The sequence below is a fragment of the Rana temporaria genome, chromosome 3 (assembly GCF_905171775.1).
Source record: "Rana temporaria chromosome 3, aRanTem1.1, whole genome shotgun sequence".
In the NCBI taxonomy this organism is placed as follows: domain Eukaryota; kingdom Metazoa; phylum Chordata; class Amphibia; order Anura; family Ranidae; genus Rana; species Rana temporaria.
The window spans coordinates 31,311,488-31,325,255 of NC_053491.1; the positions used below are offsets into that span (position 1 = coordinate 31,311,488).

At 46.1% G+C, this 13,768-nt stretch overlaps 1 protein-coding gene across 12 annotated transcripts in view; it reads left to right on the plus strand.

Moving 5' to 3' along the window:
• The window catches only part of AKAP13 (A-kinase anchoring protein 13), a 423,120-nt gene that overhangs the window by 333,189 nt on the left and 76,163 nt on the right, over positions 1–13,768 (plus strand). For all 12 annotated transcript variants that reach the window (XM_040342370.1, XM_040342380.1, XM_040342375.1 and 9 more), the window contains 2 exons: positions 3,215–3,257; positions 7,596–7,728. In XM_040342370.1, coding sequence (XP_040198304.1) covers positions 3,215–3,257; positions 7,596–7,728 — 176 coding nt within the window. The remainder of the gene's footprint in view (positions 1–3,214; positions 3,258–7,595; positions 7,729–13,768) is intronic.

A 13,768-nucleotide genomic window follows, 5' to 3' on the forward strand; every position in this document is an offset into this window, starting at 1 on the left:
GGACAATTTGTCCATTTTCTTGTGTGATCATGGTGAAAAATGTAATTGTGATAAGTCTGCTAGAATTTACTGCTTAATATAGTAGTTGTGTCCGTTTCCTTTGACTCTCCTGTGCTGTAGATCTGATCCTATTAGAGCAGCGGTCATCAACCCTGTCCTCCAGGACCCTCTAACAGGCCAGGTTTTATGTATTACCTTGGGGCAGTGGCGGAATTATAGGGGTCGCTGAGATCGCAATGGCGACCGGGCCCCTTGCTACAGGGGGTCCTCGAGGGCCCCCTGTATACAGTATATCGATAGGAGGAGCGGAGATGAGCTCCCCGATCCTAAGCCGAACTGTATTCGGCACTGTGTGCGGGGAGCTCGTCACATTGATTACAAAGCGAAAGCAGTGTGTGCTGTGCTCTTTGTCTCCCCCTACAGTGCAGTACCCGGCAGGAAGAGCTAAGGTAAAGCACTGACTTTTTTAATCTACTGTATGTGTGTTTGTATGTGTGTGTGTTCATGTGCATGTATGTATATGTGTGTGTGTTTGCATATGTGTGTGTGTGTTCGTGTGCATGTATGTATATGTGCATGTATGTATGCATGTGTGTGTGTTCATGTGCATTGTGCATATGTATGTATGTACGTACGCCATGCTGGGCGCTTGCAGTCCACGCAGCTGTGTCAGAAAAGCGAATGAATATTCGCTTTCCTAACACTGAACCACCAGGCAGACTGCAAGCGGGCAGGGTCACAGTGGCTGCATTTGATGGGCACAGTGGCTGCATTTCAGGGCACAGTGGCTGCGGTTGATGGGCACAGTGGCTGCGGTTGATGGCACAGTGGCTACGGTTGATGGCACAGTCAGTGACTACGTTTGATGGCACAGTCAGTGGCTACAGTTGATGGCACAGTCAGTGGCTGCGTTTGATGGGCACAGTGGCTGCGTTTGATGGGCACAGTGGCTGCGTTTGATGGGCACAGTGGCTGCGGTTGAGGGCACAGTGGCTGCGGTTGAGGGCACATTGGCTTTGATTGATGGCACTGTGGCTGTGTTTGCTGGGCACAGTGGCTGTGTTTGATGGGCACAGTGGTTACATTTGATGGCACAGTGGCTGTGGTTGATGGGCACAGTCACTGTGTTTGATGGGCACAGTGACTGTATTTGAGGGCACAGTGGCTGTGGTTGATGGCACAGTCAGTGGCTGCATTTGATGGGCACAGTGGCTGCGGTTGAGGGCACAGTGGCTTTGATTGATGGCATTGTGGCTGTGGTTGATGGGCACAGTGGCTGTGTTTGATGGGCACAGTGGCTGTGTTTGATGGGCACAGTGGCTGTGTTTGATGGGCACAGTGGCTACATTTGATGGCACAGTGGTTGTGGTTGATGGCACAGTGGTTGTGGTTGATGGCACAGTCGCTGTGTTTAATGGGCACAGTCACTGGGTTTGATGGGCACAGTGCCTGCGGTTGATGGGCACAGTGCCTGCGGTTGATGGGCACAGTGCCTGCGGTTGATGGGCACAGTGCCTGCGGTTGATGGGCACAGTGCCTGCGGTTGATGGGCACAGTGCCTGCGGTTGATGGGCACAGTGGCTGCGGTTGATGGTCACACTGGCTGCGGTTGATGGTCACACTGGCTTTGTTTGATGGTCACACTGGCTTTGTTTGATGGTCACACTGGCTTTGTTTGATGGTCACACTGGCTTTGTTTGATGGGCACAGTGGCTTTGTTTGATGGGCACAGTGGCTTTGTTTGATGGGCACAGTGGCTGCGTTTGATGGGCACAGTTGCTGTGTTTTGATGGACACAGTGGCTGTGTTTGAGCGCAAAGTGGCTGCAGTTGATGGGCACAGTGACTGTGGTTGATGGGCACAGTGGCTGCATTTGATGGGCACAGTTGCAACGTTTGATGCGCACAGTGGCTGCGTTTTGATGGGCACAGTGGCTGCGTTTTGATGGGCACAGTGGCTGCGTTTTGATGGGCACAGTGGCTGCATTTTGATGGGCACAGTGGCTGCATTTTGATGGGCACAGTGGCTGCATTTTGATGGGCACAGTGGCTGCATTTTGATGGGCACAGTGGCTGCATTTTGATGGGCACAGTGGCTGTGTTTGAGGGCACAGTGGCTGCAGTTGATGGCACAGAGGCTGTGGTTGATGGGCACAGTTGCTGCGTTTGGGCACAGTGGCTGCTTTTGATGGGCACAGTGACGCTGCAATTGTTGTTTTTCTAAAGAATTTTTCAGTTTGCTTGCGTCCCACCAACAATTTTGAACACCAGCTGCCACTGGTTTTTATGTGTGTGTATTTATATAAGTGTGTGTATATGTATGTGTGTTTACATGACCCCCCTATATATGTACAATCAGAACCAATTTTTTTTTTTTTTTTTGCTTGTTCATAGTACCAGCAAAAAAATGCTGTTACACTGAAAAGTGATCCATGCTCAGATCGCTTTTCAGAGGCATTTGACAGCCGGTAAAGATGCAATATGTTGCCTCCTGACCGCCTGTTTTAACCCCTTAAATGCATCATCACTATGCTGCAACTGCATGCAATGCACACAGTTGCAGGGTGGTTTCAGTGCAGCCCCATTCACCTAGGGGTATACTTCAAGGGTGCCCTGGCTGGAAAAATATTGAGAAATACTGGCATAGAGGAACCAATCTCTCCATTTTCCTCCTGCAGCCGCTGAATGCCTGCGGGAGTGAGAGGGAGAAGAGGAGAAGCAGGGGGATAAATGGAGAAATCGTTTCCTTTATATGCAGCCACCCACTTGCGATCGGGTCCTGTTGTTCCGCCACCGGGCTCGGAGAAAAGAGCACTGTCTGGGGGGTTAGGGGGGCCCTTCATGGTTTCTTGCATCGGGGCCCTAAAGGTTCTAGTTACACCGCTGCCTTGGGGAGATGCAGACTAGAATACTGCAATCACTGAGCAGTAAATGATATCACCTGTGATGTATTTCAGTTATCTTGCAAACCTGGCCTGTTAGTGGGCCCTGAGGACAGGGCTGATGACCACTGTATTAGAGGACCAACAAAATCACTGTATAAATGCAAGCATGGTAGACCCCTAGAACCTAACCACTCACGCTTTGGAGGTGAAGGTTCCTAATGTTGACACACATTACGACATAACGGCCATTGTATTAACACCTTGAGGCTATTAAATGAATGTTGGGAGAGACTTGAGTTCTTAAGATGTTTTTTTATTTTTTATTTTTAGGCTCACAGTCCTTAAATATCCCTAGAAATTCTCTGGCTCAAAGGTAAGTGTGCACGGTCTAGTGGAAGCTAATGTTGGATATAAATCATGCTGAACAATAATTTATTCCCAATTAGTGAAACATTTCATAGCATGCTACTTCTCACTTGCTGTACTGTATTCAAAGCGGTTCTTCAGCCTTCCTACACACAAAATAAAATTTAACAGCTACAAATACTGTAGCTGCTGACTTCCAATAAAGCAACAGTTACCCGTCCAGGGGGTCCAGCGTCGTGCTCATTCAAATTGGTTCTTCATTGGTCTTCGGCTCCCTGGAGCCGGCATTTTTACTGTGGGCAGCCGGCTGTGACTTTTTGCAACTTCACAACTGGCTGCACATGTGCGAGCATTGCTGCACTTTGTGAATTGTCCCGCAACCTTGTGGGACCTGGGAAGTTTCCCAGTAGGTTGCTGGCTTGGGGGGTAATTATTGGTGCATTGATCTGAGCGGAAGTGAGAGCGATTACCTGTCAAAACAAGGTACCCGCTCCTTTCCTTTCTCCCCATTCCCCTTCCCTCTTCGAACGACTCCCCTTCCCTCTTCGAACGACTCCCCTTCCCTCTTCGAACGACTCCCCTTCCCTCTTCGAACGACTCCCCTTCCCTCTTCGAACGACTCCCCTTCCCTCTTCGAACGACTCCCCTTCCCTCTTCGAACGACTCCCCTTCCCTCTTCGAACGACTCCCCTTCCCTCTTCGAACGACTCCCCTTCCCTCTTCGAACGACTCCCCTTCCCTCTTCGAACGACTCCCCTTCCCTCTTCGAACGACTCCCCTTCCCTCCCTCTTTCATCGCATCCAATTCGCATGACAGGAGATTGTGACCGGCTCTCTATGAAGCTGGTTCATATATCTCCGGGGGCGGCTGCAGAGCGCACTGCACAGCAACACTGTTCGTCTTTGGCTCCATTACAGTGCCGAATTCGCTCAAAGATTCTGCCCTGATTTATATCTGAAACGAAGAACAGGGAGACAGTGTTGCTGTGCGATCCGAGGCCGGTTTAGGTGTGAACCGAGCCTTAAATGGTGTACACACCGGCCTCCCTGCTGGGACCTGTGGCCGAAGGAAGTGTGAACCCAGCCTTAGAGCTGTAAATTCAGCACTTTGGATGTATAGAAGAGAAGACTGCATATAAACAGGTACACCTTATTCAGGATGATTTGTTTCATCTCTGTGTATCACCTGAGGCCAGTCACTTCACTGGGGATATGTGAGGGTTTGCAACCACTTTAAGCGCTTCTCTAGTGGAGCATTTTTTTTTATTTTACACACACAATCTTCTTGAATATGTATGCACACTCCCTGTGCCTGGAGGCATCATTTTGATATCTGCCATCATCACATGTGTGTAATTTGCAGCGTATCGCAGTGCATAAAATAGAATTCAAAAGCCGTGTTCCAAATCCTTCAACAGCCAATTAATCCAACATTGATTGTCTTGTATTAGGTGATGCCTTCTAGGGTCAGCATATTAAATTGTTCAGTCTTTACCTCCTCATTCTCCTATCAATAAGGAAATCTGTAAAACCGTGTTTGCCAACCTTTCAGACCTCATAAACCACTAAACTCACAATTTTGAATCCCACAAACCGCTAACATGAATTTTACATGCCTTATATACAGAATGCTTCGTCTCTCTGCCCCTTCCCCCAGCACTCTGCATCACACTGCTGCCTTACACGGACCCACCATTGGATCTTACCACCTTATCCAACCATGTGCTCAAGCTCTGAGCTCCCTTCCACAGTCTGTGATCAGCGCTGCCATTGGAAGTCACCTCCGCCTTCACCTCCTGCTCTGCACTACTCACGGCGCCTCCCTCCGAGTTTACAGGCGCCAAAACTACTGAGGAGGCATGGAGTATCAATGCGCGCTGACAGTATTGACAACACTGGAAACAACATTGGGCGGTATACATCCACCACAATGTTGATTTGCGGCAGAACACCTGGGGACCACCAAAATTTTCTCATGGACCATCAGTGGTCCCCGGACCACTGGTTGGAAACCACAGGTGTAAAGTATGTGGGATGCAAAGTCTCCATCATTGCATTGTCTCCCAGGACAGGAATGCCCATGCCTCTCAGGGCACAAGGTTTGCTTTAGGTGACCAATGCTGGATTAGATAGCACAGTGGAATTTAAAGAGGAACTGCAGTCTGCTCACATAATTTGTAATAAAACCAACTTTGCCATTTTGAAGCTTCCCTCCAACCACTTTGCATATTATTTTATATATACTGTTATTCTGTGCTTGCCAAATATGCTGCAGAAATCTCCCTCCACTAAGTCTGGCTGAAGCCATTTTAACTGTGGGCAGCTGAAGCTGCTGCCTGTTCACTTCCTGGATTTACACAGAGGCACACCTTCAGCTCTGCAGCTCTCATTGGGCCTCTTATGACTCACCCCCCCCCTCCCTCCCTGGTATACTCTCACGAGAGTGTGCATGATGTCATAAGCCTAGGCTTTTTACCAGACAAGAAACAGGAAGTAGGCTGTATAAGGTATTTACTGGCAGAAATGTTTTTTTTAACAAAAGTTAATACAACAAGGGCAGAAGATTTAATAGATGGAAAGTTCTAAAAAATTACTTAAGATCTGCTTTAATGTCCTTTATACAAATAATCACAGAAAAACCTAAAGGGTTGGACAGAAGAGCTTTGTATCAATGTCCTTGTGGGAAAAAAAAAAATCTTTCCTAGTGATCATAGTTAATTATTTGAAAACTGGGAAAATCACTTCCAGTCCAGAAATGATGACTATTATGATCTATAATTTCCAATTCTCACAAGCAGAAGTGTATGAGCACAGCGGAAGCTTGCACATCCCGTAGCTTGTAATCTAGATCTGTTCAGCTATCTAATAATTTTATAAAACTTTTTCTGAGACCCCTTTATTAGATGTGACTTTTGTGCAGTTGTAGGGTTAGGCCACAGGTATTTTTTAATGCTACTAGTGTAAGTACCTTATTCTTCATATCAGTTTCCAGTTATGTATAGCAGGAAGAGGGAGGGGTCAGCCATATAGGCCAATCGGGCTTTGCTGTTTGCACATGTGCTAACATGGGACCTGCAGACAGGTGGCGCAAGCAGATGCATAAACCTCATCAGTGTGCAGCCAATTCTTCATTTGCCGATCAGCAGGCTGGAGGATGGTGTGATTTGTGTACTTGACCAAGATAACTTCCTGCTGCAGTGTACAATGAGGTGCTGGCTGTGGTCTCTGGCAAGACTGTCTGGATCACCTGCTGCACTGAATTACTATTTCTTTTGGCAGGTTAACCACTTAAGCCCCGGACCAATATGCTGCTAAATGCCCAAAGGCGTTTTTAAAATTCGGCACTGCGTCGCTTTAACAGACAATTGCGCGGTCGTGCAACGTGGCTCCCAAACAAAATTGGCGTCCTTTTTTCCCCACAAATAGATCTTTCTTTTGGTGGTATTTGATCACCTCTGCGGTTTTTATTTTTTGCGCTATAAACAAAAATAGAGCGACAATTTTGAAAAAAATTCAATATTTTTAACTTTTTGCTGTAATAAATATCCCCCAAAAACATTTATAACATTTATTTTTTTTCCTCAGTTTAAGCCGATACGTATTCTTCTACCTATTTTTGGTAAAAAAAATTGCAATAAGCGTTTATCGATTGGTTTGCGCAAAATTTATAGCGTTTACAAAATAGGGGATAGTTTTATTTTATTTTTTTTACTACTAATGGCGGTGATTGGCGATTTTTTTCGTGACTGCGACATTATGGCGGACACTTCGGACAATTTTGACACATTTTTGGGACCATTTGCATTTTTATAGCAAAAAATGCATTTAAATTGCATTGTTTATTGTGAAAATGACAGTTGCAGTTTGGGAGTTAACCACAGGGGGCGCTGTAGAAGTTAGGGTTCACCTAGTGTGTGTTTACAACTGTAGGGGGGTGTGGCTGTAGGACTGACGTCATCGATCGATCGTGTTTACATACGGCTCTCCCCGTTCTTCAGCTCCGGGGAGCGATCGCGATGAATCGACTATAAACGAATAGCCGCGCCGTCGTCCCGGATCGCTCCCCGCGGGAATCCGACCGCCGCATGTAGCGGGGGGGGGGGTCCCGATCGGACCCCCGACCCGCGGAAAGGCAAGGACGTACCTGTACGCCCATTTGCCTGTACGTGCCATTCTGTGGACATACATATACATGCGGCGGTCGGGAAGTGGTTAAATGGCTCCCATGTATGTATTTTAGCTGCAGTCCTGACGTTCAGGTTCCATGTTTTATGTTGCTTTTCTGTTCAGTACATTTTAGCAATTGAGTTATCAAATGATATTAATATAATAATCTCTCTTCCAGTATACCTGAGGAGAGCTGCGATGTCTTGCCGTTAAGCCCTTCTCAAAAAGACTTGGATCTGAAAGGTGGGACCAAAGTGAGCCGCACATTTAGCTATCTCAGGCATAAAATGTCTGGTGGCAAGAAAACCAAGGTAAGTGTTTTGCAATAAGGAACATTTTTTTAATGTGTGCTGTTTAGGTGAACCCATGTATGTTAAAGTGGAATTCCAAGTTTAATTTCACTTAAAAAAAAAAAAAAATAGTTTGGGCCAAGTTGGCCTAAACAAATAATTTGTATTACTAAATGACGTAGCCACTTTGGCACCCAAGATGTTTTGGAACTACATTTCCCATGATGCTCAAGTACACTACAGAGTGGATGAGCATCATAGGAAATGTCGTTCCGAAACATCTGGGGTGCCAAGGTTCACCATCACTGGACTATAGTATCATTGGTAACATACAGTAAGTGCTAAGTGTAAGCACTGATTGATAGTGCGAAACGTCAGCTGTATGCCCCTGTCTTTGCTGTGATGTGTGGTGTTTGAAAACTTTTATCAATAAAAGGCAACCGAGAAGGTTTTTCCAGAGTGCGGCTGTCCAAACATTTCTTTCTACATATACAGTAAGTGCTGCTATGTACCAGCAGCAGTGCAGGCGACTTTCCGTCAGCTGCCAGATTTTAAGTTGGTCTGAGTGCTTGTTTGTGATGTCATGACCTTCTAGAACAGTGGTTCTCAACCTGGGGGTTGGGACCCCCTCAGGGGTCAAATGACGATTTGCCAGGGGTCACCAAATCCTTGACTGTACCTGAAGCCCACACCGCTCTCCCAGCCTTTTGTGGCTGTCCAGCAGGGCTGTCCCTGGAGCCCGCGGCTGCCCACTCAGCCTCATCGCAGCTGCCCATTCAGTTCACGGCATGGCTGGGGGGCAGAGACTTGAGGTGAGCTGACTGGTGATGAATGTGAAGTGGGAGGGGCTGGAGGAGACCCTATATCCTGATTTCGACATAGGTGTCACTACTACGAGACACCACAAAGTCACAGACATAGTAAAGCTGGAGACACAGTGAGTTAGGCTGCATTCACACCTAGGCGATTTGCAGCGTTTTTTACCGTGATTTGCCGCGACAAATTGCGGCGTTTTTTACCGCGATTTTCGCTGGAGGGGTGATTACACATTGTGTAATATGGCCGAACGCCGAAGACGCCTGAAAAAAAGGGTCAGGGACTTGTTTTGAGCTTCAGGCGTTTCGGCGTGGAGATGTAAACCATCTCCATAGCCGACAATGTTAAATCACCCCTCCAGCGTATTGCAGGCTGCAATAGCGGCGGGCGTCGGGCGTGAAAACGCTTAGGTGTGAATGGAGCCTAACACTACCTGTGATTATAGTTGCCATTAGAAGTGCCCACTACAATTCTCAGTTCAGCAGATGACCTTGATCAAGAGCACATAAGTTGGCTGATCAGAACTCCCCCCCCAGCACTGCCACTCATCCCAACTCCCCGCTAGCGCTGCCGCTCATCCCATCCCCCCACCAAGGCGTAAGAGAAGGAATAGCAATAGAGAATACATGGAAGGGCGAGGAAAAGTAGGGGAGGAACCAACAAAAAGGGAGAAAAAGGATAAGAGAAATAACAAGAAAGATGGCAAGAAAGAGGGATGTGGGGAAAAAAAACAAGAAATTAGGAGAGAGAGAGATAAAAGGGAAATAAAGAAGAACAAAGAGAAAGTGTGGTACATCCTAAAATGTACCATAAGGGGTTTTAATATTGTACAAGTGAAAGGGACTCAGGGAGCGCTAAATGTCCATGGGTGTGGGGCGCAAATGACTTGTCTTGCCTTGGGTGCTGACAACCCACGCTACGAAAATAATTTTACTGTTAGGGGTCCCCCACAACTTGGGAAATTTTATCAAGGGGTCACAGCGCTAGAAAGGTTGAGGTCCACTGCTCTAGAAGAAGATCTTCCTTACGCTCTATTCCTGTACCCCCTAGACTTAACAACTATTTAACCCTTGAATGAAGAAACTAGATGGTGGGACTTTAAACGAAGCACACTACTGAGTTATATGAACCAATTATATTGAACATTATTTTATTATTACAAAAAAGGCATGAAATACACATAAAGATTGGTAAAATAGTACTAATGGGTATAAATATTTAACCCTTGGATTGAGGGAGCTCCACTGCAAGGGTAGATTTATTTATTTATTTATTTATTTCCTCAACCTGGAGTTAAGGTTTAATTGATTTCTTAAAAAGTTGTAGGGGCTATGGTAAATTTAAAAAGAACTTTGGTCCCTCACTTCAATATAGAATATATTCTTGGTTTCTGAATAATTGGAGTAAACTTGGCTCCGCTGTGACCGTATATAAAAATAACTGGACATGGTCCTGCTATTGGCTACATTATTATTTTATATGATTTATTGACATTGGTGGTTGTGTCGCGGCACATGGTGCAGCACGAATGTTATTACATCAGGAGTGTACAGCATCACATTACCTCCCACGCCTTCACAGACCGAGGAATATGGAAGGATGTTGAGTATGGACATGTTGTCGTGTTTGTTTGATCTTGCCACAGATGGTGATTATGCAAGCCGAGCCAGTTCTCTTTTTGTGTATATTAGTACAAGAAGCTTTCCTCCGGCTGCAGAGTTTAAAAAACAAATTAACTGAGCAAGTAAAAAAAAAAAAAATCTGCCTTCTGTACATTTCAACATACTCGGAAGCATACCAAAATATACCATATCTGTTGTGCAAAATTGGGAAACAAGACACCTGTGTATTGGTCACAGAGCAATGCTGCTAGTTTTCTTGTTTTCCTTCGGTTTTAGAGTATATCTATAGTCAAAATGTAGAACCATTTATTAATTTTTTTTTTTTTTTTTAAAGTGTATTTTGTGCGTGTACTCGAGAGAGGAGCCGGACTGCAGGAGTTGGGAGTAGGCAGGCCTCCCCCAGAGGCATTCTGCCACCTTTCTCCATGCCCCGGGTGGCAATGGCGGGTGTGTGAGGGGGTCCTCCCACACAGCCCACCCTACCTGCTCCGCTTTGAAGCCCAACGGGGCAGAGGGACTCCCTATAAGGGAGTGAGAGGATTTTGCCCGCTCAACCAGCCCCGTTAGTCCTTCGCCTCTCTTTTTAGAGACCGCGTGGTCAAAGGGCGTGCATGTTAACCCAATTTCGAGTGCATGTAAGTGTGGTGGTTTTTGTGGGAGGGGGGTGGGCGTACTAAGCACAGGCTTACCTCGCATAGCACACCCACCGGGAGCCGGGCTGAGACCACCGGGAGCCAGGCTGAGACCACCAAACTCAATTCACATGTAGCTGAGACCGGGATCCGAACCCCTAGCTGCAGAGGTAAATGGCTTGTCAGCACAGTGCCAATCGCGTTGAGCCACCGCAGCTCCCCACCATTTATTAATTGTATTTTCTATTCTTTTTAATCTGAAAGATCATTGAGTTTGTGAAAATCCCCACACATTTGCTTTTTGAATTCTGTGACACGCAGTCACTATGCCCCATTAGGGGCACTGCTGTGTCACACATTTCACAGAACCTACCTTCTGACCTACAGAGGTGCTGAGAGGAGGAGTTTCAGGAAGGGGAGTGAGCAGAGGAATCCTTGTTTGCAGACAAGGTACCATGGGATATGTAGTCAAAGGTGGTTATTGGAAGCATACCCTCCATTGGTATAGTTGTCTTTATCATTTACCTTAATATCAAACCGATTATGGGGTCTCCGCCCCCCCCCCCTCTCATTTGGTGGGTTCCACTGAGGGTTGCTAATCAGGTTAGGTATTCATCTTGACTCCATGTAATCGATAGAACAAGTGGAGAAACATCCCAGCCACCACATACCATACAAGCCTGGCATGTAATAGGTCAGCTCTCAAAAAATCTACTCGCCTGCTCGCATTTGCGAGTGGATTTTGAGGGCTGGCGAGAAAAGGCTGCCTGGGAAGCTGGTGGGTGAGCACCACCGCCATGCGGCAGTCCTTCTCCCAGCGCTCGTGGAGGGGAAGAGAGGAGAGCAGGCGGCCGGATTATCGGAGCGCAAGGAACATCATTGGCGGCTTTCATTTCAATTGCCATGTGTTCCCTGCACTCGCTGTCACACACAACCCCGCCCCCTGGTCCCGGGACTTTGATAGACAGATCACCCGTCCAATCACGAGTGATGTGGATCAAAGGACCCCGGGCAGGGCTGCATGTGACAGCGAACGGTGGGAACACACAGCAATTGAAATGAAAGCTGTGATGTTCCTCTGTGCGCTCATCATCCACCCAGTAATAAACTTCCTCTCCTCTGTTCCCTGCATTAAGGATAAATATAGGCAGCATAATGGGCACAGATAGACAGCATGGTGGGCATAGACTGGCAGCATGAAGGACACAGGCAGCATGGTGGGCACAGATTGTCAGCATGGTGGGCACCCACCCACAGGACTTGGTTGTTCTGTCCTTATGATTGTCACCTGTGCTGGACTGTTTGGCATTTGTCAGACATGGCATAGAGACCTAGAGCTGCTTACTCTCCTCCCTCTGCACATCAACAACCAAAGCCACCCCCTTCCTGCTCAGCTAGATAAAGGGGGAGGAGCAAGGCCATTAACCCTGCATTTGCCAGTTTTAAAGAGGTTATTCACCCTAATATTTAGTTTTTTTACTGTGAAAAAAATGTTCAGTCATCAGTATCCCCTCACCCCAGCCCTCATTCCATCCATTTGGTCTTCTATTTCCTCACTACCCGTGTCTCACAGGCTTTACTGAGGCAGCGGGAGCAATTGGCTCCTGCTGCTGTCAATCAAAGCCAGTGATGTGGGAGTAGGGGGGCAGGGCTGAGTCCAGGTGCCTGTGTCTATAGAGGGGAGGAGCAAGGAGCGCTGGTGGGGAGGAAGCCGGGAAAAGGAGGTTTGGGGCTGCTCTGTGCAATTGTTTTGCACAGAGCAGGCTAGTATAAACCTATTTGTTCTTTCTTTTTTAAAACAGAAAATAAACTTGCATTTACAATCATTTTAACAGCCACAGGACAGCTTTCCCTGAGGCTTTCCAAACAAAAACAAAGAAATTCCAAGCTCAACTTGCCAGCCTGCAGCAAACCGAATTATCCTAACAGTTCACGTTCAAAACAGGTGTTTAGTTTGCACGCATTTGCAAAAACATGCGTAAGCTGCAGAGGCTGTGACACCCCAGTGTTATCTGCAGTCCTAACTCTATACATTTTGAGAGCCTCCATAGTAGAAGCACATACATAGTAATAGATAGATTGAGGGCAGATTTGCATGGAGGGAGCCCACTCCTCCCTAAAGACACAGGAGTGCACTGAACACACCCAGTAAATAGCACAATGGCAGCAAAGGTGCCCGGTGCGCCCCTTCACCAAATAGCCAATGGTACAAACAAAGAGCAACTGCCCCAACCTATAACTGTTATATATATATATATATATATATATATATATATATATATATATATATATATATATATATATATATATATATATATATATATATATATATATATATATATATATATATATATATATATAATTTGTGACAGGAAGTCAGGTAAATCTGTGGGTGTTGTCACAGACGGGACATACATTTATGCCTTTTTTAGACAATACACCAATTGTTATTAGGCGTCGGCTGCAAACGTAGCTAGAAAAGGCTAAAGGCCGCTGAAAAACTTCAGCTGTTCAGAATGAGGCAATTAAGGCCTCTATAAGTAGTCCAGAAGATTACCACTGAATTGGCTGCATGCTGAGGCTTTCTGGGTGAAAGAGAGCAGTCTTGAAAGTCTTCTGAGGAGGTGAGGAGAGGATTGATTTTTCTGTGTGATAAAAATCAAAAGATTATTGTTTGTGCTGTATGACCAGCAGTGTCTGCCCAGCAGTAGGCTGTGCTAGACTCCATAGATAGGTTCCTGTGTGGAAGGTAGACACCCAAAGTGGCCAGGGTTTATTTTATGTTTGTTTTTTGTTTATGCTGTTTTGATGCTTGCACTTGTTTCCAGCAATCTTTGTTTTTAACCGTCTTCGACTGTCTGTATAAATTTAGTGTGTGGTGAACCCATCCAAGGGGTCATACACCCCGCTCCCGAGCTAACCCCTTACTACATATATATATATATATATATATATATATATATATATATATATATATATATATATATATAA